This window comes from Vigna radiata, unplaced genomic scaffold, assembly GCF_000741045.1.
Source record: "Vigna radiata var. radiata cultivar VC1973A unplaced genomic scaffold, Vradiata_ver6 scaffold_332, whole genome shotgun sequence".
In the NCBI taxonomy this organism is placed as follows: domain Eukaryota; kingdom Viridiplantae; phylum Streptophyta; class Magnoliopsida; order Fabales; family Fabaceae; genus Vigna; species Vigna radiata.
This window is the reverse complement of record NW_014541824.1, coordinates 92,689-115,180: the sequence shown is the minus strand read 5'-3', so window position 1 is coordinate 115,180 and position 22,492 is coordinate 92,689. Positions and strand designations below refer to the sequence as shown.

Sequence of the window (22,492 nt, the reverse complement as noted above, 5' to 3'; positions counted from 1 at the left end):
TTCCTTTCCTTCTTTTTCAATTTTACTTTCTAAAAATCAAATTTCAATATAAAAAAAAAAAAGAAAAAAGCACCAACCCATAATTTTCGGACCGTTGGAATGAACAACTCAAAACCCCTTTAACCTATCAATCAATGATTTTTATCTGTAAAAAATAAAATAACAAAAGTTTCATTCTTGTGACAAAATTGACACCATATGATGATGAAGCATTGGGTGTAGTCAACTTTGTACTACTCACCACATCAACGTTCCACGGTATGCGATGCTATAATAGCGTAATTTTTGTAATAAATAATGATTTATGCAAAATTGATATATTATATGGAAATTATTAATATTGATGATGATAAATAACAAGTATGGGTTCATGGTGGTTTAATTATACAACACATTTTGTTGGTAAGAATTAGAACGTTACATTTGATAATAGTGCCAAGGGTAGGGGAAGAGTTGCACCCTGACTCTCTGACCCTGACCCTGACCCATTGCCATTTTTCCTGGTATTTTTTTTAATTTAATTTTATATGGTTTTGTTTTGCGTTGGATTTGATCGAGTGCATACAAAGATTTTAAATATTGGATTATTTTTTCTTTTCCTAAGCGTAATACATCCCAATTTTGCTTTCTGCATAGATCGCGATCGGCGAAGCTTCATTTTGCGAAGGAGTGGAAACTATATAATTCGAATAGGTTGGGTAGGTAGGTTTCTGACGTTCCTAGCTGCGAATTGTTGATGAGTTAATTCAGTATACCCCGCTCGTTTGGTATTCAATTTTCGAGCGTTCGTTTTTTTTTTTGTTATTGGGAAATTCGTTAAACCCTGTGCGGACTCTTGATCGAACTGAATTGGATTCGGTTTGTGAATATTGTTTGTGAATTCGTATGAATTTGAGTTCTGATCACTTCAATGTGAATGGTTGAGGAAATTTTGGAAGTGAATTTTGTTCTGGACAATGTTGCAGGGCAGGGTTTGTGAATTCATTGCAAAATGGGGGTTATGTCCAGGCGGGTCGTTCCCGTCTGTGGTAACCTCTGTGTGTTTTGTCCTTCTCTGCGTGCAAGATCAAGGCAACCGGTGAAACGTTACAAGAAGTTGATGGCTGATATATTCCCGCGTAATCAGGTGAAATTTTCAGCTTATGTTCTTACACACTCTTTACTTGGTGGCTATTAGTCTCACGGGACCCAAGAATTATAAGTTGACTGAGTAATTTTAGCTAATGTATGCATCGGATGGTTATTTGTGTAGTTTTTAGACTAAGTAATACCATCTTGTGTATCATTACTGTTGCTCTTAGTGGCTGGTTTACTGTTATGTTAAGATGAATAATGATAAATGCAGGCAACGGGGTGACAAGACCTGTTTCTTGAACTGGTTTAGGTTATTTGAATTTAGCAAACAGAGAATGTTTAGAAGCCCTTCTTAGCCCTATTCCGATACTTATCAGGTGATGATTATTGTGATTTTCAGGTTGCTGAGCCTAACGACAGGAAAATTGGAAAGCTATGTGAGTATGCTTCTAGGAATCCAATGAGAATTCCTAAGGTAATAATTCTTAATAATCTCCCCTTGTTTTCGTCTCTTCTATTTTGTTTCATGCAACCAAGAACATCATGATATGGTGGAGGAAATTTAAAATAGTCATTCTCGTAAGAAACTGTTAGATTTGATCAAATTATCATTGTAGAAGTTCCAGTTGGATGCCATTCAATAATCAACTGTTTGATAAAAATTGATGTTATAATATATGAAAATATTATATTATATCTTAAAATACCTGTTAGTAAATTAAGCATTTCTTTAACTTACCAGTTGTATCCCTGATTAACTAGGATTATGATTAGTATAAGTAAGGGTTAGTAATAGGTTTTATGAATATAATAAATTCATCAATACATTCAAATACATCTAAATTATCAGTTTACTAAGTTAATATCAATTTACTATACAAGATTTCGTACTATAGTGTTTCTTATATATAAAACTATATAATTTCAATTTAAGCACTGAGATGTCCAGTGATCAAATTTGAAGCTCTGATCCGTAATGCTTCACAATATTTTCATAAATTCTGAATATTTTATTGAAGAAAAATTTGATTACTTAATATTTTGAATGAGGCTAAACTAAAGGAAATCTTGCTATTTAATATCTAAATAAAGAAACTACCACTGAATGCATTTATAACCCTTCCATGTGCTCAATGTTTTCATTTTTTCTTCACTCAAAATTTTATTTGGAATTTGTTAAAAGTAAACAAACACCATCGAGTCACTTTAAGTACTGAATCTTTTCATTTTGATTGCTGATTTCTGATCGCTGACATATCTAAATTTATTTGGTGTTTTTTCTTGGCAGATTACTGAGAACTTGGAGCAAAGATGTTATAAGGATTTGCGTCATGAAAACTTTGGTTCGGTGAAAGTGGTCTTGTGCATATATAGGAAACTGTTATCGACATGTAAGGAGCAGATGTAAGTTTTCCACAGTAGAAGTTAAGTGCGTGTTCCTTGGATTTAATTATTATTTGATCCTGACCAAATTCATTTAAAGACATTTGGGTGTTGGGGGAAGGACCGATGTTTCGAATTCGTACATTGAGGCACCATAAGTGTATTACACGGCGGAGACCATTTTGAAATTTATGGACATTTATGAGTTCTTTGTGTCCAGGTTTCATCCTCGTAAACACTTTTGGCTGTATGGGTACTTTTTAACACGTGGTCACGCTTAGAACGCTGTTTTTTTTTTTTTTTAATTTGTTTTTCTTGGTATTCTTGAGCAGGGTCTCGCAGTGTTAATTTGTCTCTGCTAGTCCTAGTTGCTATTGTCTAAAGCATCTTACCAGAGTTGTTGTTCATTTGATTCATTTCCTTATTGGATGCTACCCTTTACTATAGTGAGTAATAGTATTCAAACATTCTTCTTAATCTTGCAGGCCGCTGTTTGCCAATAGCTTATTAGGGATCCTTCGAACGCTTCTAGAGCAAACTCGTTCAGAGGAAATGCGGATCTTAGGCTGCAAGACTCTTGTAGAATTTACAGATTGCCAGGTATTTGGTTAATGAACCAATTGGACTTGCTAGTGTTAAAATTACAGTATCATTGCTTCAATTTGCAACAGATATTCGACCCATTTAAATCAGCAAAACTGATTTAAATTTAACTTTAAACTTTGTATTATTATACGTTATTGTCTTGATATAGTGCATTTGGTAGACCGAGTATTATTTTTCTACTGTTTTTTTTTTCAATGCCATAAATTTAGTGATATTGACCCTTTGAGTTAAAGTAGACAAATGGTACATACATGTTCAACTTAGAGGGTTTTATACCAAAACTATGTCAATTGGCTCAAGAAGTGGGAGATAATGAACAAGCTCTTCTTCTACGATCAGCTGGCCTACAAGCGCTCTCCTACATGGTACTTTTCTTTGGTCCATTGTTCTTGCAGTATTTGCTTATGTATTGTAAATTTATAATTGCAAGGGCTTCTCTATTCTCTTTTTATCAGTATGTTCAACTATCTGCATATTCTGATGATTTTTAAGTAAAACAACCCTTTGAAGAGTATGTCAAGGATGGTTACCGACAGTTTTAATTATTTCTGATCAATAGTCATTAGATATTAAACTTCCTCATACTGATTGATATTTCGTCTTCACAAATCATTAACAATTTGATGTCACTCAAGTATAGAAGGAGATATTTTCTTTATGGATTATATTGGTAACAAGTTTGACACGAGTTATATTAACTTTGTTTTAACTTAGTAATATGTTCTTAAAAAAAATTGAAGCCATTGTAATTTATATAATGAAATGAAATTTACTAAAATTAAAGAGTGAAAGTGGGTCTTTTAGTAATTTAAACTGCAGCAGGATAAAATCTTTATTTTGGGAACAAAATTGTTAGAGTGGTACATTTCAATCATTCAAGTTGTTTACTGGCTACCCTGTTCCAACCACAGTATCTTTATTTAGTTGTCTTTCAAGGTCACTTATACCTTCAGTTTGCCTGTTGTTCTTCCTCCCTATGTTTGTCCAGGTGCAGTTCATGGGAGAGCACTCACATCTTTCCATGGATTTTGACCAAGTGAGTATTATTTCCCTACTCTTCTTATTCCTTGATTCTGTCAGAGACATTAAGCAAAGGGTTGTTAAACATGTAAATTTAGTTTGTATGTATTTATTTATAACCACAATTCAGCTTTTGACTTTAAGTTTGTTTATACTTGTCTTAATTTGTTGGGTGGGTGGGTGGGCTGTTCAATAGATTATATCAGTGATTTTGGAAAATTTCCCGGATCTCCAATCCAAATCCAATCTTGCCAAAGTAGAGAAATTGAATTCACAATCTCAGAGCCAATTGGTCCAACAATTTCCCAAAGGAGGAGACCTACATTCTTTATCAGATATCAGTAAGAAGAATGCTTCCTTACTTAATGGTGTGACAGGAACTGAGACAGAACCCAAGTTGTAGGTCTTCTCTAACTGTTCTCCCATCTCTGTCTTGGTATAAAGCCAACATATGACATCCGGACAACCAATGTGTTCACTGTTTTTACAGAGATACTGGTAAAGATCCTGCTTATTGGTCAAAGATTTGCTTGTATAATATGGCCAAATTGGCCAAGGAAGCTACAACTGTGCGGCGTGTCCTTGAACCATTTTTTCATAACTTTGATGCTGAAAACTACTGGTCTTCTGAAAAGGGAGTTGCTTCTTGTATTTTGCAGTATTTGCAATCTCTTCTAGCAGAATCAGGTAGCCTTGAACGATCAATATTATAACTTTTCTTTCATATGAAGTTTTTATCTAATTTTCTATAATTGATTATCACTTTTTGAACACCAGGTGATAACTCCCATCTTCTGTTGTCCATTTTGGTCAAGCACTTGGATCATAAAAATGTTGCTAAGCAGCATATCCTTCAGATTGATATTATTAAAACCACCACGCAGCTTGCACAAAATGTGAAGCAGCAGGCTTCGGTTGCAATCATTGGTGCAATATCTGATCTCGTTAAACATTTAAGGAGATGCCTGCAAAATTTAGCTGAAGCATCCAGCATTGGAGATGCTACATATAGGTTGAATACTGAACTTCAGTCCGTCTTAGAAATGTGTATATTACAACTTTCAAAGAAGGTATTTGAACTAACTTTATTTATGTTTAGCTTCTTTGTTTTCCTTTCAAAATTTATATTATCTCGCACTTGGCATTATACTGGTGGGCCTTAGATGTGATTGAGTAAAGTTTCCTGGATTCTAGATATCTGTAGATCCAATTTGTTATCTATTCCACTATAACAACAGGTTGGGGATATAGGACCAATTCTTGATTTGATGGCTGTGGCACTGGAGAATATCCCAGTTACTACCATTACAGCAAGATCGACAATCTCTGCTGTCTATCAAACAGCAAAATTAGTCACTTCCATTCCAAACGTGTCATATCACAATAAGGTAAGTGTTCCTACTTGGATTGAAAATGGGATTTTGTGCTTAGCTCTAGTAGATGTCTAAACTTTTGGGCCACCTTTTGATTTATCCAGACTTTCCCTGATGCCTTGTTTCATCAATTGCTCCTGGTCATGGTTCATCCTGACTACGAAACACAAATTGGAGCACACAAGATCTTCTCATTGGTGCTTACGCCATCCATGGTGTCTCCTTGGTTGGACTACAAAACAATGACTGCTCATAAGGCACAGAATGATCGATTCTGCAATCCGCCTGAAACTTTTTCTGGAGACGAAAACTGGAACGGAAAACTTGAAGAAGAAAAGACAATATCTGGTGTCAAAGGGAAGAAATATGCAATTCATCCATATAGGGGCTACAGCTTTTCTCCCAAGCTAACTGATGGAAACGAGGTAAGAATTTTATTTACGTATCATTATTAATTGTATGCATTTAATAGCGTGTTTTTGGTTGGAGAGGGAAAAGAATTTGCAATTAGTATTCATGGTAATTTAATTTTAGTTATTCTTGTTTAGTTTAATTATGTTATATACATGGTTGAGCTACTTAGGTTGTTTCTTTTTTCCTTTTTCCAACAATAAAGACCCTTTATCCTTCATTGTTCTGGTCCCAGACTAAATTTAGAGTCTAAATTTTTCAGGATCAAAGTTCTCTTAGGCTAAGCAGTCATCAAGTCAGTCTTCTGCTTTCTTCAATCTGGGTCCAGGCAACATCTGTGGGAAATGGCCCTTCAAATTATGAGGCAATGGCACACGCCTATAGCATTGCTTTATTATTTACTTGTTCTAAGGTGAGTATGGTTTGCTGCGTACTTGGTGTTCTCATTGCTTATAAAGATCCATGATCGGTAAAGACTACTGACGTTACTTTACTCATTTTGTTTAAATGTTTCTCATTTATAATTCTATAAAGACATATCTAACTAGTTTCATTTAAAAAAACGAAAAAGTATTAAATTTCATTGGGAAAGGAAGTATCTATTCTATTAGAAATACAAAATATTATTTAAAACTTACCTTTTTTGGCAACTAGAAATGTTTTATAAGGTATTTAATGCTACGTAACTAGTTCCATTAGGGAAGTTTTTATTAGAATAGAAAGAAATTGTATTGTATTATTAGAAATTAAAAGCCAAAGTACAAGAGTGATGTCAGTTATACATAGTTGATCTAGAGAGTCTAACAGAACGAAACTGACTAAGAAGAATATCGTAACAACCTATAACTAACTAGGAGTTAGTTTGCTAAGTACAGCTATCAAAGTAGTACAGCTGTCAAGAGCTTAACACAAAAGAAAGGGTCTATTTACAATTAGTTATACTATATTCCAATGGTCGTCAACAATAACCTTCTTTAAATTGGTAATTGACTTGATGGCAGTGGTTGTATTTTGACAGGAAATTTTATCGTGTCAGAAATGAAGATAATATAGTGCATATTACATATGTTAAAATTAATCTTAATCACTTTTAAGCCTTGTAGTATTACATGATTGATTTGCCTAAAGTTCATGAAGTTCTAACTGTTTTCCTCAGGTATCCAGTCACATGGGTTTAGCAAGATCTTTTCAACTGGCATTTTCTCTCAGGAGGGTCGCTTTGGACCAACAAGGTGAGATTTACAGACATTTTCACTCTGGAGACATTGAGAAATCTTGTCCCTATGGAGTCAAGGCTTGAGAAGTGGAATAATCATTCCATGACTTTTTTCATACAAAACCGAAATGTTCTTTTCTATGGAATGGAGACAAGAATGGAATCAAATTCCAGGATTCTTCAAATGTTCTGCTACACATATATAGGAAATCGTCTTAATTGAGAATAATATTTTCTCTGGTGAAACTTTTCTGACATTTTCTTACATGCTTGTTAAAGGAGGCTTACAACCATCTCGTAGGAGGTCCCTTTTTACGTTGGCTTCATATATGCTTATCTTCTCTGCCAGGGCTGGCAGTCTCCGTGATCTAATTCCAATAGTTAAAGCTTCTCTGACCAAGGAAACAGTTAATTTCTTTACCTTTCCTCTGGACTTGATCCACATTTTTCTTTCCTTCACCTTCCTTTTAAAATTGAGTGTCACTATATACTTTCCCTTTTCACTCATGATTAGATTGACTGATTAAAGTTAAAAATCCACAGGTAGATCCTTTTCTTGAATTGGTTGATGATATCCGACTGCTGGCTGTCTGTAAGGAAACGGGGAAGATAACTTATGGATCTGAGGAAGATGAGGCGGCTGCTGTGAAGTCTCTTTCAGCTGTAGAATTGGATGACAAGCAGTTGAAAGAGACCGTAATATCGTACTTTATGACTAAATTTTCAAAATTGTCTGAGGTAATGTGAGTTTACTTGGGTTGACGAAGAATACTTCGATATGCTTGGGAAATTAGCAGTGTAGGTTTTACCTATATTAATAGTCAGTTAATGATTTTCTAAAAATGTGGCATTGATACTCTTTAATATGTATTACAACCCCTCCACATGCAATAAGGAGTAGGGAAAAATGAAGGTTAATAGTGATGAGACATGTATTTTGATTTGCTTCACTATGTTGAATGTAGTAGGGAAGAACTTAAAAGGAAGATATAACACAATACTTCAGAGAGAATTCAGAGAAAGGAAATGCTTTATTATTATTCAGTAGAGTGTAACATATTGCATAGGTTCTGCATGTCACCCATATTTATAGTCTCTTGAAAAATACTTGGTTGAGGAAACTATTTCCTAGGCTGCTATTTGATTGTGCAACTTCGTAGACGCTAATGCCCGTAAGTGCTAAATGTTTTTTATTGTGTGATACATGAACATAGTAATTACTAGAGTGATAAACACTATGTGGTGTATAGCCATTGAACTTCTGAGTAGCAAGGATGTGGAAACTATCAAACTACATACTTTTTTAATTTAGAAATAATACTTGCGAAGCATGCAAAAAATGTGGACTCTTTAGCCGAAGTTGCAGTACTGTATAAAAGTATGTGGGTTGGGGGCTCAATTTGTGGCTCATGTACTGGTGTATAAAAATGTGGAGATAACTAGAATTGTTTTCCATATTTACCAGGATGAACTGTCTAGCATAAAGAATCAACTTGTACAGGGATTTTCCCCCGATGATACATATCCATTAGGACCTCTGTCATTTATGGAGACATCAAGACCATGTTCTCCTCTTCCTCTGATTGAACTCCCAAGTTTTGACGAGGTAAAATTCTCCAAAGTTGCAACTACATTAGTGGCTTGTCAAACTTGTGCGTCAAACGTTGTAATTGTTTTTCCAGATAATGATTCCGGATGATTTGACGGAGATAGAGACTGGACCTGAGCATAGTGGAAGCCAGTCAGATCGCAAAACATCACAGTCAACCAACCACCCTGATGTTCTAAGTGTTAATCAACTATTAGATTCGGTAAAAACTTGTGTGCTTTTGTTTGTATAGTAGAGGAGAGAGGATATTTTATTTCTTCTTTCCTTAAACATAAAATGGGCATCATTTTGTATATAGGTTTTGGAAACTGCACGGCAAGTTGCAAGTTTCTCCACTCCCTCAACTCCTCTACCTTATGACCAAATGAAGGACCAGTGCGAGGCACTTGAAGCAGGGAAACAAGAGAAGATGTCCGTCATTCAGAGTTTCAAGCATCAACAAGAAAGTAACGCCATAATTCTTTCGAGTGAAAATGAAGTTACAGTTGCCCCTCTACATGCTAAGGTTAGCATTTTTTACAGAAGTTTAATTTTTCAGTGAAGAAAAAATTGTAAATTTGCCATTGAATTTTACGTACATATTTTGAAGAAAAAAAAATCAGGATCTATATTTTTTAGAAGTTTGTCGTATTGACTACCATGGTTGGGTAATAAGGTAGGGTTTGAACTAGTTATTAACGATTTTTTTTTTTTGAAAATTGAAATGCTCCCATAAACTTAAAGTTAATGAATTCTCATTTGTGATAATATATACTCTATAAATTTATTTCCTTGAATCCTGTATTTCTATTTGAAATTTATTACCCAGTTTGTTATAACTAGCTACTTAATGTTATATTTTGAGTATGAACATTATTTGTTGATGACTAAGGCCGGCAACACACTCCTTGTTATAGATCTAATCTCATATGAGACTGAAACAAAGAGTGCGCACAGGTTGTTCTTTAGTGTAGTTTTCGTGAGATCTCAACCACCAACAAAGAAAATTTCAGGAGTGTCATAAGTAAATCGCAAATATTCTTTGTTTTATATATTTGAAGGATGGGGTCAGGTTTTGAATCCATGACTTGTCTTGTACCATGAGTTATTAGTGGGGCGATACTCCCAAAGTACATTAAGAATAACTTGGTATGGTTTAGTTTGTTTTCTGGAAATGATTATTATTTATTAGCACTGTTCATTGTGCAGGCACTGGAATATTCAAAAAGTGATTTGAAGTTAGTAACTCAGGAAACATTTAAAGCACAGAATGACTATGGGCTGCAGCATTCTTTGAGGCTACCTCCTTCGAGTCCCTATGATAAATTCTTGAGAGCTGCGGGATGCTAATGACACTAACCTGCAATAGATGCCATTTTTTCATTCTTTGCAATGCTGGTAAAATGTTTCTTTAGATGGTTTCTACCATTCATGCCCCAAGTACGTGAAATATGCAGGAGAGTAAATTTTTTCTTTTGTTGGGAGAGGTGAATGTTTGTTTCCAGCAAATGTAGGATTTTTCCAGCAAATATTTGTCAATATTTATTTATTTTAGTTTTTTCTTTTGTGAATAAAGGGTGATATTTTTGTTTTGCTGAAACCGTTTTCTTTCATTCTCTAGTGTGTGGACCAAATGCTAGAAGCTTCTAATGATTCATGAGTCGTGAAGAATGAATGAATTCCTGTGCGGCTGCTCCGCTTTATCTCTACCAAATTCCTGGCAAAGCAAGCGCTGGGCGTATTACCATACGTATATTTTATTTTTAATTTTTCATGCATATATTCATATCAAATATGTATACTATTCCACGTGGAACACGTACGCTTCATTGTTATTGTGTATGGGTGAAAGAACAACTTTTATAGATATAAATGTGATAATATGATGGAAAGAAAAATTTAATACATGTTCATAATTACTCAATTGATATATCTCTCTTTGATATTAATATCAAATTTTATGCGGTTATTTTAAGAGATAATACTTTAGTTATCTCTATACTTTTAAAGAATTACTACTAATATTGTATTTTGGGATATTTGAAATTTAAATTGTTTTACTAATTTTATTCTTTTAAATATTTTGTTTGATTAAATAATTTTTTTAATTTTTATTGTCAACTTAACAGAGTAACTTAATTTTTTCATATACAATTTTTTAAATTATATATTTAAAAAGATTCAAATTTTATACAATAATACATAATTATATATCAAAATAAGAAAGAACAACTTTTATAGATGTGAATGTGATAATGTAATCACTAAGATATACAATAAGTAATCACTAAAAATTACATTAAAATAAAATTTTTAAAAAAATATTTGAATCAAAGAACCTTAAACAAATACAGAGTATACGCTTAATTAATTCTCTTATTTAATTTGTCTTCAGTGTGTGGGAAGATTTTATAGAATTATTTTATTACTGCCATTTTCTATGATCAAATGTTAATAGCAGTTTTGCAATGGAAACGTAACCCCCGCGAATTTTATTTAAAATGTAGCCCTTTTTTTTTAGTCATGCTACCTCTAAATCTTTGTAACTTTTTTATTTTTAAAAATATCTATTTTGACAAAAGTACTTCATAACATATTCATTGAAAACGAAATCCTTCAAGTATAAAACTTTAACCTATTTTCTTGAAATGTTGGCGGCAAAGTGCTCCACATGAACAAAATCCTAGTTACTTATTAGTTAAATCCATTTTTTTTTTATAAAATTACTCAAAAAATTAAAATTTATATTCAAATTATAAAAATAAATCTTTTTATCAATTTCTACAATATCATATTTACATAATATTAATTTTTCTATTTCTCCATCAAAATTGAATTACTTAGTTCCTTGATTCTTAATTTTCTTAAATATTGAATTTTTTTTATATCTAATAGTTTTATATTATTTAAAAATAATAGTAATATATAACTTAATTATATTTTCTTCTTCGTACTTGTTATACCTTTCCTAAAAACAAAAAGTATGAATTTCAAAACAGATATTACTTTTGATTTAAAAATATGGATTTTAATGATAATAGGTCAACATTTGAGATGATGAAATAGTTTTAAAGATGAATCATGATTTTCTTTAGATCATAAAATATATTATTTTCTTACAAAATCTAACGAAGATTACTCCTTTCTCCTACAAACTTTTAAAATATCTTTTAAATACAAAAATATAATAAAAGACTTAATGTCAAAAGAGAGAATAGTTGAATAAGCAAAGTTTCATATTTCATAGATTATATTAATTGAATTTTAATTTACTTCTTTATATTTTTAAGTGATTAAAAAAGCAACGTGACAAATTTTGACGGCGCCTCTAACTAAGAAAAACACGTACCCTTTTCTCTTCACACCGACACAAACATCTAAAAGACAACATTTTTCCTGAAATGTTGGGACGAATCCATGTCTCCATTCCTGCCAAAACCACTCAATTGTTTTCCTCAAAACCTCACCCAGGTTTTGTAAGAATAACTCTTCTTCATTTTTGCATCTCCATCACAAATAAACTTACTACTTTCTTTCCTGCTTCAGTGTCTCAACTTCGAGCCTCTGTCACCACCAAAACAACCAGAAAAAGCTTGCAGCTTCAGCACGTTCCCGAAATTGAAACGGAAAACCATCAGAAAGTAAGACTTTCAGTTTCATTGTCCTTTGGGTTTTTCTGAGCCCCGGAATTTCAATTTTCAATCAGAAATTTTGAATCTTTTAATTGGTCCCGTTTATGAAAACGCTTTCACTTGTGATATGAACCTGTTAACCGCATCTTGAAGATTAAGTTTCATTCCGATGACATGAGATGTGATTTTGCCCCCATGCAGGGGATCGCAGGATTTGCACTTGCACGCGCAAGATCAAATGAATCGGTTCAAAGTGGTGAGTTTTTCTTGCGTCTGGGCTGCGTCGTTGGTTCAGGAAGCTTACATTTTGCAGTTCATGTATGTAGGTGAAGCCCCTGCCAACTGGGAAAAGGTTCTTCAAGGAATTCGCCAAATGAGGAGTTCTGCAGATGAACATGAACCAGTTGCACACGAGGAAACTGCTGATAATACTGTTCTTCCTAAGGTCTAGCATTGTATCTTGCTAAGAATTGTTCTAAAAATAAGATCAGTTCACATGGATGCAAACCTTATCTTTCGAGTAAAACTTAAAGTCAACAAGAAAAGTATTTTATTTTTGTGTTTTAGAAATGCTGTTATAAAGTTATAAATTATAATACATACTTTGTATATAATTGTCTCAGTTATCTAATTATTGCCTGGGCAAAGAAAATACAGTGTCTGTATGTATGCGCTTGATTTGTTGAACAGTTATGCTATGTTTATAATTGCAATGATGGATAGAATGAGATGAAATTGAATAAACTTATCATGACTTTGTTTTGATATTGTATGATGGGTAATCAAGGGAATGGTAAAGAGATTAGTGAAAAGTGGGGGAAAGAAGGATATAGATAATCCATCATATAATTTGGGTCAACCATTAAACATTGAATGCATTGCTTATTCTCATCGAACTGATCTATAACCTATTTTCTGTCTTCTATTAGAATTACTCATTAGTACAAGTTTTGAATCCTTGGATTGCCACAGGGACTTTCTATTAACTACTGTGATTGTTGGAGCATTATTTTCTCTAATTTCAGCATACTGTTTGAAGCATGATGTTACTGACAAATTTACCCTTACGTAATTTCTGATGATTACAACTAGGAAAGAAGATTTGCTGTCCTTGCATCTTCCATTTTATCAAGCCAAACTAAGGGGCATGTTTCTCGTGGTAAGTATTCATGCCTTCTCAGAGTTTACGGAGTCTCTTTTTGTTGTTAGCTTGCAGTATACTAATACTCATTCTGAGGACAAAGATATACTAATATTGTTCTTTTGTTAGGAATCTAAATGTGAGTTCTAGAAATTGAATAGAAATAAAAAAGTTGATCAACATATAAAGAAGAAGACTCACAAATATATTGTATTAAGGTTTTTGTATGTGATTAATCATATTAGTCACCTGCCTTCTTAATGTGATTAATCATGTTAATCAAGTTGCTTATTTAAACTGCTTTAAATTTTTAACACAAGAGTGTACTTTTAAGAATAGGAGCGGCTCAGTGTCTTCATGAAAATGGCCTGCTTACCGCAGAAGCAATGAACAAAGCTGATGAAGAAACCATCAAAAAGTTGATTTACCCTGTATGTCCTTCGCCAAAGTATCTATGGTAGCTTCAGGAAACCATAATCTCATCCATTATTTCCATAATATCCATTCTTATACTCTATAGTGTTCTTTTCCAAGGTTGGATTTTATACAAGAAAAGCCAGTTACTTGAAGAAAGTTGCTAACATTTGCCTCATGAAGTATGATGGAGACATACCTAGCTCAATTGAGGAACTACTCTTGCTGCCAGGAGTAGGTCCTAAGATTGCTCATCTGGTACGTACAAAATGCTTTTCTATTTGAAACAGCATTTTCCTTTAATTTTTTGTTAACATAATCACTGGTTCTTGTACACATAACATAAGTCTTAGTCCTTATAAAGCTGCACAGGCACCAATGCTTATTAATGGGATAAAGAACTAAAACTTAAGTATTTTTTTTCGTAGTATGACTGATTCCTGAATGAGTGTCACCTACAGTGACAAAAAATGATTATTTATACTTTTTTAAGCTCATTTTATTAGTGATAATAGTGTGGCTTTTTTTCCTCTTTAAATTCACTTTGTTAGTGGCTGTACAGGTTATGATTCGTGGATGGAACAATGTCCAAGGGATATGTGTAGATACTCACGTCCACCGCATTTGCAATCGTCTTGGGTGGGTTTTGAGATCAGGCTCAAAAGAGGTTCATACTAGTTTGCTGGCATCGCATCTTATGCTTCTCTGATTTTCTGAAATTGACATTCATATTGAAAAATTTATACTTACTATATTACTTTTTTCACTAGTCTTACAAAATATTTATTAGTTTGTTTCTTATCCCAAACTTGGATGCCTGAGTGTTATGCCAACTGTCTAGTATTATTGGCCTTTGCTGCACCATTTCATTGTCTCCCAGCATCTAGCCATCTAGGTTCTGACACAGAGAAGAATTGGGAGTACTTGCCATGGTTGTAATTGTTGGAATTTACAGTGGAATGTCACTGATATTTATTACATCATATGACTTGTTTACCGTGATATCTGAAAGTTGCTGCAATTATGAGTCTGTTCAGCAAATAAGAATTACTTGCTTCTATTGTCACAATTTGAAAGTTATTAATCCTCTTATATTTGCTAGAAAACTTTGACACCAGAAGAAACCAGACAAAGGCTGCAACTATGGCTTCCGAAGGAAGAATGGGTTCCAATAAATCCTCTTTTGGTATGCTAAGCTCGTTTCTTTTGGCTGATAAAAAAAAAAAAAAGTCATTTCTTTTTACTGTATGTCATTATCAACAGATGCCCAGAATGGTTACTTTGGTTGCCATACTATTCTGTTTTTACTGCATCCTAAAAATGCATGTTGGAGCTTGTTTATCCCTCTATTTCTATATTACAACATTCTCTGACTTGAATACAAACAGGTAGGATTTGGACGATCAATTTGTACTCCTCTACGACCTCACTGTGGAGAGTGTAGTGTGAGTAGCTTCTGTCCATCAGCATACAAGGAGGCTTCAAGCTTTTCATCCAAGTCCAGAAAAATTACATTGAACAAGAAGCCTTAATCTAGTCTATTGGAGCTGATAAATTCATGTGGAAGGATTTGACCTTATGTAATTTCAGTGTTGATAAGAACATCAAATACTGACCTTCTGAAATTATTCATTTCATTTGTAAGCTGAAATATTGCTTTAAAGGTTTAAACTAATGATCTTCTGATTATAAGATAATATAAAAACACTATCATGTGAAGACTGCAACATCTTCATTTTGAAAACAATACTTATTACATCTCACATAACTTTATTGATGTACTTGATTTATTAGATTTTTTTTTAGATTAACTTAGACGAGGTTGGAGACATTGTTCCGTAAACTGTAATCATAATTTCCATTATAAGTTGGCTATAAAAAGACAGTCTTTCCTGCATCTTATAACTATTTTTACTTCACACACATCTTTCTCCGTCACCTTTACCAAAACCCACCCAAATATATTTATGCTGTTTAGACCCCAAATCTAATTATAATTAACAATCTTTTTATGGGTATGTTGTAAAAAAATGGTGAAATCTTGTATTTAACTATAAGAATAAGTTGTTTACAAATTGTTATATATTATAGTCAGATCTGTAAGTAGGTGGGCATTTGGTCTAGTGGTATGATTCTCGCTTAGGGTGCGAGAGGTCCCGAGTTCAATTCTCGGAATGCCCCTTTTAATGAATCTAATATTTAGGATTGGTTTTTGTTTTAGGTTTTCAATATTTTCTTTTTATTACTACATTAATTCTTAATTTTTTTAAAATTTAATTTTAGACTTTTTCTGTGATTTTCTCAACTAAGTTTTTAACGTACGAGTCTATATTTTTACAAATAATAGAACTTAATATATAGTATTTTATCTCAATTTAATATATGTAATAGAACTTATGCAAGTAATAGAAAATACTTAAAATAAAATTTTTAATTTATTAAATGCTCAATTTAATAAACAAGCGTCAGATTTTTCAATCTATTAACAATCTCCATACAAAACTGAAGACTTAAAGATCATCAACCTTCAATCTTGTAAGAATGGATATGGTGAAGGAAAAAATTGGAATCTATTTTCCACACAAACAAACTTACCATAATTTCAAAAGCATTTTTAATTAAAGAAAAAGGTATTCTTAATTTATATATAACTGTATAATTTAAATTTATAGTTTATTATAATATTTAGAAATACTCACTTCTTGTATCATTTATAGTTTTTATGTCTTGTAATAATTAAAATCTACGTTCCGTGTTTGTCATGAAGGAATAATCTTATATTCACTAAAAAACTAATGAAAGAAGAAAAACAGTAAAGCAAAAGAAATAAGATGAAATATCTGGTAGGCTCCGATGTAGAAATCGTTCTTCTCATTTAGTAAAAAAATAAATCCTTTGTTGAACTGCCTAATGTTAATCTAACAATACAAAGATCCTCTAAATTTTTTAATTTTAATTTTTAAAGAGCAACGTATTCATTAAATTTATACATAGATAAGCTAGGGATGATTTATGGATCCAATTTAAACCCAATCATGCACCCCGACTTAAATTTCTTATTTTGCAGAGACTAAACTATATTTGCTTTTCAATCCATAAACTCAATGACAGTAATGACAAGACAAAAATAAATAAATCTGCACCAAAAGAAACACAACATGGCAACATCGTAAAAAATCAGGCATCACTTCAATGAGCTTTGGTACACAAGACAAAGTTGTCTTTAAAAACTTTGGTACTAGGATGAAAGAGGAAGCCTGCTCTTGCGCCAAATCCAATAGTTGGTTCTAATTGGATCAACCTGTTCTAGGATAGAACAAATATTTCGTGCTATATTTAAATTTTGATTTTCCCCTCTCCCATCACCTTCTAAACCGTGTTTATCCATATCCACTGCATTTACAGCCTCAATGGCATTTCTCATGTCTTCATTTGGTTCATAGCCATAGCATATGAGATCCAAAACAGTGCCAAGAGCAAACATGTAGTTGCTTTTGGTTCTTAAAATCTTTAAACACACAGAAGAAACTTGAGGATCGTTTACCCATGAAGTGATTTCACCTTTATAAAGTCCTCGTAGATATCTCCACGAGCTTTCATTTTCAGGGTGGGACACAATGGCTTCAATGGTGTAAAGTACTTCAGACTCTCTCATAGCTTTTAGCCCCCCCAAGAAAGGAGACCTTGTTATGACAAAATATCTCTGCAAAACTTATTAAATGTTAATTTTCTAAATTAAGAAAAAAAAGGAAGAAAACTTTTTGAAAGTAAAATACATTTGTCATGAACATTAATAAGTTTAGCCCTGAGCATATCATATTACTCAAGGATTTTACTTACTAGTTAATTAATTAGGCGGGGTAAGAAGACAACAAGGTGTCAAGCACAATATGTGGCACATCTTTCCCCTTTAACAATTCTTATAGAAGAACCTAGTTGATTCACACCCATATATTCAATTTGAGACCTCATTCTTGTTTCTCACGAGGTTAAATCATACTCTTTCTTCTTACGAAGCTACATCTTACATGCAAATCTTTATTCAGATAAAACCACGTATTTATTGTAACATCTGTCATTTGTTATTCAAATAAAGAAGATTTTCACTTTCCATAACTCTTAATCAGCACTAAAATTTCTTCAATCAACAGTAAATATAACAATATGTTTGTGAATTATCATTAATACCTTTTTACTAATTAGAATAGTTCAGAGATTTAGAATTGTTTTAAAAAAATCCATGTTTATTAGATATTATCATTGAAATAACATTTATCAATTATTTAATTCTCCACAATATTTTAATTTAATTTCTTATATTTTTATAATAGGCCTGTGTATTGCGCTGAATTCTTACTGGCTAAATTATATTGAAGAGATTAGACCTCAAATCAATTTACGATTAGAGACCTTTTGTTCGTAAAGAGCCTATAAGAGAATAACGACTCTCAAGCTAAAATTAAAGTTGATACGGAACTTCAACAAAATACAAGGAAAATAGTTACTTCTCAATTGTAATTATTGGAAATGCAAGATTAAGGGTGGGGGACGTGTGAGAGAAGGCGTCTGACATCAATTAGTTAGGCAACAATCAAGCAAATCCATGATGAGTATTTATGATGTCCCGTATAGACTAAACATAACAGGTAACATAGTTGCATACCTGATTCCAAGCAGAATTATTAAAAATGTCTTCTTCAAGAAGTTCTGAGCAATAATTAAGCTCATCTTCCCATCCTCCAAGTGCTTGAAGAACCCACTGTCCACGCAACAAAAGAAGGGTTTCAATAATCAAACTACGCCTCAGATAGAGATACAAATACTAAAATTGTAAGCATTTAGATTTGTGGTGACAATATGACAAACAAACCTGTCTATGCGACCATGCATGATAATGTTTGGCATCATTTGAGAATATCTTTTTGGTGAACTCAAGTTCAATCTTTCTAGCTTCAGGTCCTAACTTCTCAGCAACCCATCGTCTATGATGCCTACAAAACATCTGGCATGAAGATCAATATGATGGTGTGTGTACAAAAGTTCTATTTATAAGCACTTCAATTCACGACGATTTACATAAGAAACGACTATCAAATACCAAACATAAATCATGGTAAAAATGCTTTTGGGCAACTGAACTGGCCAGTCATTATGACAAACAAGAATTTCAAAGCACCAGCTCCAGAGACACCACAGTTCATAAATTTTCACATTGTAAACCCTTTTTTAAATAAACTTCTTTACAAGCATTTTGTTCCTTTGTAAGCATTTGATGGAGAAGAAAATATGAAGATAAAAATGAATTGTGCTTCTCGTGTGAGCTAAAATCAACTCATTACCCCTAACTTTAATAGCATTCTTATTTACTTTAACTTATCCAAAAACTATAGTGCTTCTAGAGTGAGCCAAAATCAACTTAACCCTAAGTTGATTTTAGCAAGTTCTACCTTCTTATTTTCTTCTCATTCATAAAGAAGTGTGTCAAAACAGAGTCTACGACAAAATTTACTTAAATGAAAAGACAAATATATATTTATTTGATTCCTAACTAATAACAAAATCCTTATAAGGTTCGGGAGAAGTCAAACAAGCAAGAGCAGAGCAGAGCATCTCACCACATCTGATAATTTTTGGAATTTCCAGCTGCCATACGCTCCACAAACTCCAGTTCACTGCGCAAGTCAACTTTTAGCGACTCAAGTAACAACCGCCGGAAATGCCACACCTGCAAAACATACCACATACAACTCACTTCAATCGTCACACGAAAAAAGATGATAACATTAACTTCAAATATTATAATACCACACACATATTGGTGAGGACTGAGTGATGAAGATTTATAGGAGAGAAAAATTGAAACGCGAATTGATTTAGGTTGTAATATCGAGAGAGAGGTAGCTAGATAGTCATACAGTGTAATTGCCGGAGTTGAACTGGATAACTTCGGCGGTGAGAGCTAGGGCGCGAGGGGAGCGTTCATCAGCGTGGTAAACGGCGCGAAAGTAGTCCATGACTTCAGTGAAGTCTTGCGTGTACTGGATCGGAACGACGGGATTGGGGCCGTCGTTTTGCGGAAGAGGAGTCACATCTGACCACTCCGGTCTCTCCCTCAGCGGCACGCGCGTCTGCTCCTCCTCTTCGCCTTCAGATTCCATCCTTCGATAACCTTCTTCACTTCGCTTTACTCTTTCCCACGCCCTCTCTATTTAGACTTGGGTCTTAACTTTTGCTTTAACTTTGGGCTTATGGGCGTGCTTTTGTAGGCCCAATAGAGTTTCTCTACAATAAAAAGCCTGTGTGACGTTTCATGTGAATGTGATTCCTTCCTTTTACCTTGGACAAAGGTGGGTGAGGGTTGCTTCACTTTTTAAATTTTCTTAAATTTATTTAATTTTAACTATTATAAATTAGTTAATTGGTTCTTATTAAAATAATTAGAATAAATAGTATTTAATATTCTCAACATATCTTCAATGTCCACAAACACTTTTTTATACAATGATACAATGTACAATGTATACAATATGTGTATTAAATAGTAAATATATAAATTATGTGAATAAGTTTATCTTGAAAATAATATATATATATATATATATATATATATATATATTTTTGAAAATGTACAATAATTCTTGAAAATGTAAGTATATATATTAAAATTGTTAAAATAAAAAATTATAAATTACTATTCATATAAAAGTATTTTAAAATATTGAGACAACTAGAACTCAAATACAAATGTGTTTCAAATTAAAATATGGGTTGGAAATGAAAAAAAATCCGTACCTACAAATATTTATTATCCGCAATCTGCGGATAGCTCATATTTTAATATCCTAATCAAATTGGATTCGAATACTACATTATCCATGTATCTTTTCTTCTTTACGTGAACTATACTTACTATAAAACTAGTTAAACTTAATTAATGATTTATTACATTACAAAGGTAATTTATTTTTTGGGTTGTTCTGATAAGTAGTTTAGAGGAAGAATTAAAGATTGTATCTTTTTGGTTAGAGGAAAGTTGAAGATCCAATTATTTGCTTATTGTGAAAATTGGGCCAATGTAAAGATATCCAAAATAGAAAGCCCATACCATTAAACACTGAAAATGAAACCATTCTCTGCACAAATTTAGAGTGAAGCAACGACGATGAAACCCGTTTCTCAAAAATGGGGTTACATTCGAATCATGACCGGTACAATCCTCGGAGGCATCCTCGGATTCTACGTTATGCACCGTGTTGAATCTAACTACAAGGTTAGCATACCTTCACTCTCTTCTTGCTTTTCAGTTGCTTCTTCAGCCTGGTTTTCTGAAGCTACCTAATGGAGGATCGCTAGGGTATTCAGAAACCCTTTCCTCTTTTCTCTTTAAAGATTTTTTCTTTTTTGTTTGCTTGATATGGTGTTCGTGTGCTGTCTGCAGGAGAGAATGAATGAGAGGCTAAGAAACTACGAGGCTGAATTGAGGAGGAAAAAGGACGAGAGATTGAACGAGTTAGAGGAATCCTCCAAGTTTTGAAAAATCGTGGCGACCGGTTTTCCACGTGCAACTCGCGGCGACCGGTTTCGGTGGCGGCGGCGGCGGCGGCGAGGATGTGAGGTGGAGAGGCGAGAACAGTTCTCTCTCGCGCCTGAAGAGGAACATGAAAAGAAGCCCAGACGGCAAGGTAGGAGGCTTTCGCCTCGGCCGGCGATGGCTCCCGACGGCCGATTCGGAAGAGGCGCGGGTGTGCAGCGGATGTCATTCTTCTTTGCTCTGGAGAAGAGACTCTGGATTTAGTTGAATGCAAATGGAGTAAAGAGGGGGAGACCCATGCTTCTGAGTGAGGGAAAGAACGAAACCCTAGGGACAAGTTGTTGGGCCAGTCTTTTTGTTTTTCTTTTTTAATTTTTTAAGCCATATCCGTCTGGATAGGAGGTCGGATTACGGGTACAATAAATAAATATATATTAATTTCTATTAATAAAACGAATTTTACTTTTAAGCTTTAATACCTATTTTGGTCTCTCCTTTGGGGGGTTTGTTCAAATTGGTCCTTTTATTTTTCAAAAGTTCACTTAAGTCCTTAATTTCGCAAAAAGTGTTCAATTTGGTCCTTTTGGGTGACGCCGTTAAGTTTCTTAACGGTGGCTATCATCTGGTGATTTGGCATTGTTAATTGTTTTTAAAAAAATTATAATGATTACGTGGAAATGTTTATACTTAGGGTTGGATTAGAGAAGGATTTAGGGGTAATTGATCCTGTTACAGTGATTGATGATTATTGTTCCCAAGTTTAAAAGCCATGGTAAGGGTTTGTGGTCATTTGCTCCAGAGTTTTGCACAGTGAGAAGGTTAGGGTTTATAGTTTTGAATGACTTCTTCACAAAGTGGTTGTTCTTGTTCGAAGACAACGGGCAAAGGAGCTTCACATTCATCACAGGGTGCTGTTTCGAGAGGTGGTGGGATAACCCCTATTTGCTACTGTGGTGATTTTGCTGTACTGAAGGTTGCAAAAACTGCAAGGAATGCTGGGAGGCANTTTTGGGCATGTCGTCATTATAAGGTTTCTGTAATAGCAAAGTCACTTTTATGTTTAATTGATATCCTATGTTGACAGTTTTTTGTGTTTTTTGTGA

At 33.5% G+C, this 22,492-nt stretch overlaps 3 protein-coding genes and 1 non-coding gene across 13 annotated transcripts; 3 read left to right on the top strand and 1 right to left on the bottom strand.

The window, feature by feature from the left end:
- The first annotated feature begins 377 nt into the window (after positions 1-377).
- On the top strand, positions 378-10,587 carry LOC106778471. Of its 7 annotated transcripts, none has more exons than XR_001377059.2 (22): positions 378-503; positions 637-698; positions 966-1,126; positions 1,475-1,549; positions 2,363-2,478; positions 2,943-3,057; positions 3,300-3,428; positions 4,052-4,099; positions 4,280-4,482; positions 4,574-4,770; positions 4,861-5,153; positions 5,322-5,471; positions 5,561-5,881; positions 6,130-6,279; positions 7,024-7,099; positions 7,363-7,490; positions 7,627-7,821; positions 8,549-8,689; positions 8,766-8,894; positions 8,991-9,197; positions 9,881-10,158; positions 10,293-10,587. XR_001377059.2 is itself a non-coding variant. In XM_014666441.2 (22 exons), the coding sequence occupies exons 3-21, from the start codon at positions 992-994 to the stop codon at positions 10,019-10,021; spliced, it is 2,949 nt and encodes a 982-aa protein (XP_014521927.1). In that variant the 5' UTR covers positions 378-503; positions 637-702; positions 966-991; the 3' UTR covers positions 10,022-10,069; positions 10,293-10,587. The 7 variants fall into 7 exon arrangements, 2 of the variants coding, with proteins under 2 accessions (XP_014521927.1, XP_014521926.1); XR_001377058.2 differs by having other exon boundaries at positions 637-702; XM_014666441.2 differs by having other exon boundaries at positions 637-702; positions 9,881-10,069.
- Positions 10,588-11,952: 1,365 nt separating this feature from the next.
- Positions 11,953-15,835, top strand: LOC106778461 (endonuclease III homolog 1, chloroplastic). 4 transcript variants are annotated; one of them, XM_014666424.2, is made up of 10 exons: positions 11,964-12,142; positions 12,218-12,312; positions 12,505-12,559; positions 12,630-12,748; positions 13,396-13,462; positions 13,784-13,875; positions 13,979-14,116; positions 14,421-14,525; positions 14,961-15,044; positions 15,247-15,835. In XM_014666424.2, exons 1-10 carry the CDS (start codon positions 12,073-12,075, stop codon positions 15,388-15,390), a joined length of 969 nt encoding a protein of 322 aa, XP_014521910.1. In that variant the 5' UTR covers positions 11,964-12,072; the 3' UTR covers positions 15,391-15,835. The 4 variants fall into 4 exon arrangements, 3 of the variants coding, with proteins under 3 accessions (XP_022631933.1, XP_022631932.1, XP_014521910.1); XR_002666206.1 differs by having other exon boundaries at positions 11,953-12,312; positions 14,421-14,497; positions 15,247-15,305; XM_022776212.1 differs by having other exon boundaries at positions 11,962-12,142; positions 12,505-12,748.
- Positions 15,836-15,967: 132 nt separating this feature from the next.
- Positions 15,968-16,039, top strand: TRNAP-AGG. Its single transcript has one exon. It is a non-coding gene; the product is annotated as a tRNA-Pro (tRNA).
- Positions 16,040-16,791: 752 nt separating this feature from the next.
- On the bottom strand, positions 16,792-20,076 carry LOC106778445 (protein farnesyltransferase/geranylgeranyltransferase type-1 subunit alpha). The gene is made up of 5 exons (XM_014666405.2): positions 19,774-20,076; positions 19,474-19,583; positions 18,729-18,849; positions 18,522-18,617; positions 16,792-17,561 (listed from the first exon to the last, which is right to left on the bottom strand). The coding sequence occupies exons 1-5, from the start codon at positions 20,014-20,016 to the stop codon at positions 17,097-17,099; spliced, it is 1,035 nt and encodes a 344-aa protein (XP_014521891.1). The 5' UTR covers positions 20,017-20,076; the 3' UTR covers positions 16,792-17,096.
- Positions 20,077-22,492: the final 2,416 nt, after the last annotated feature.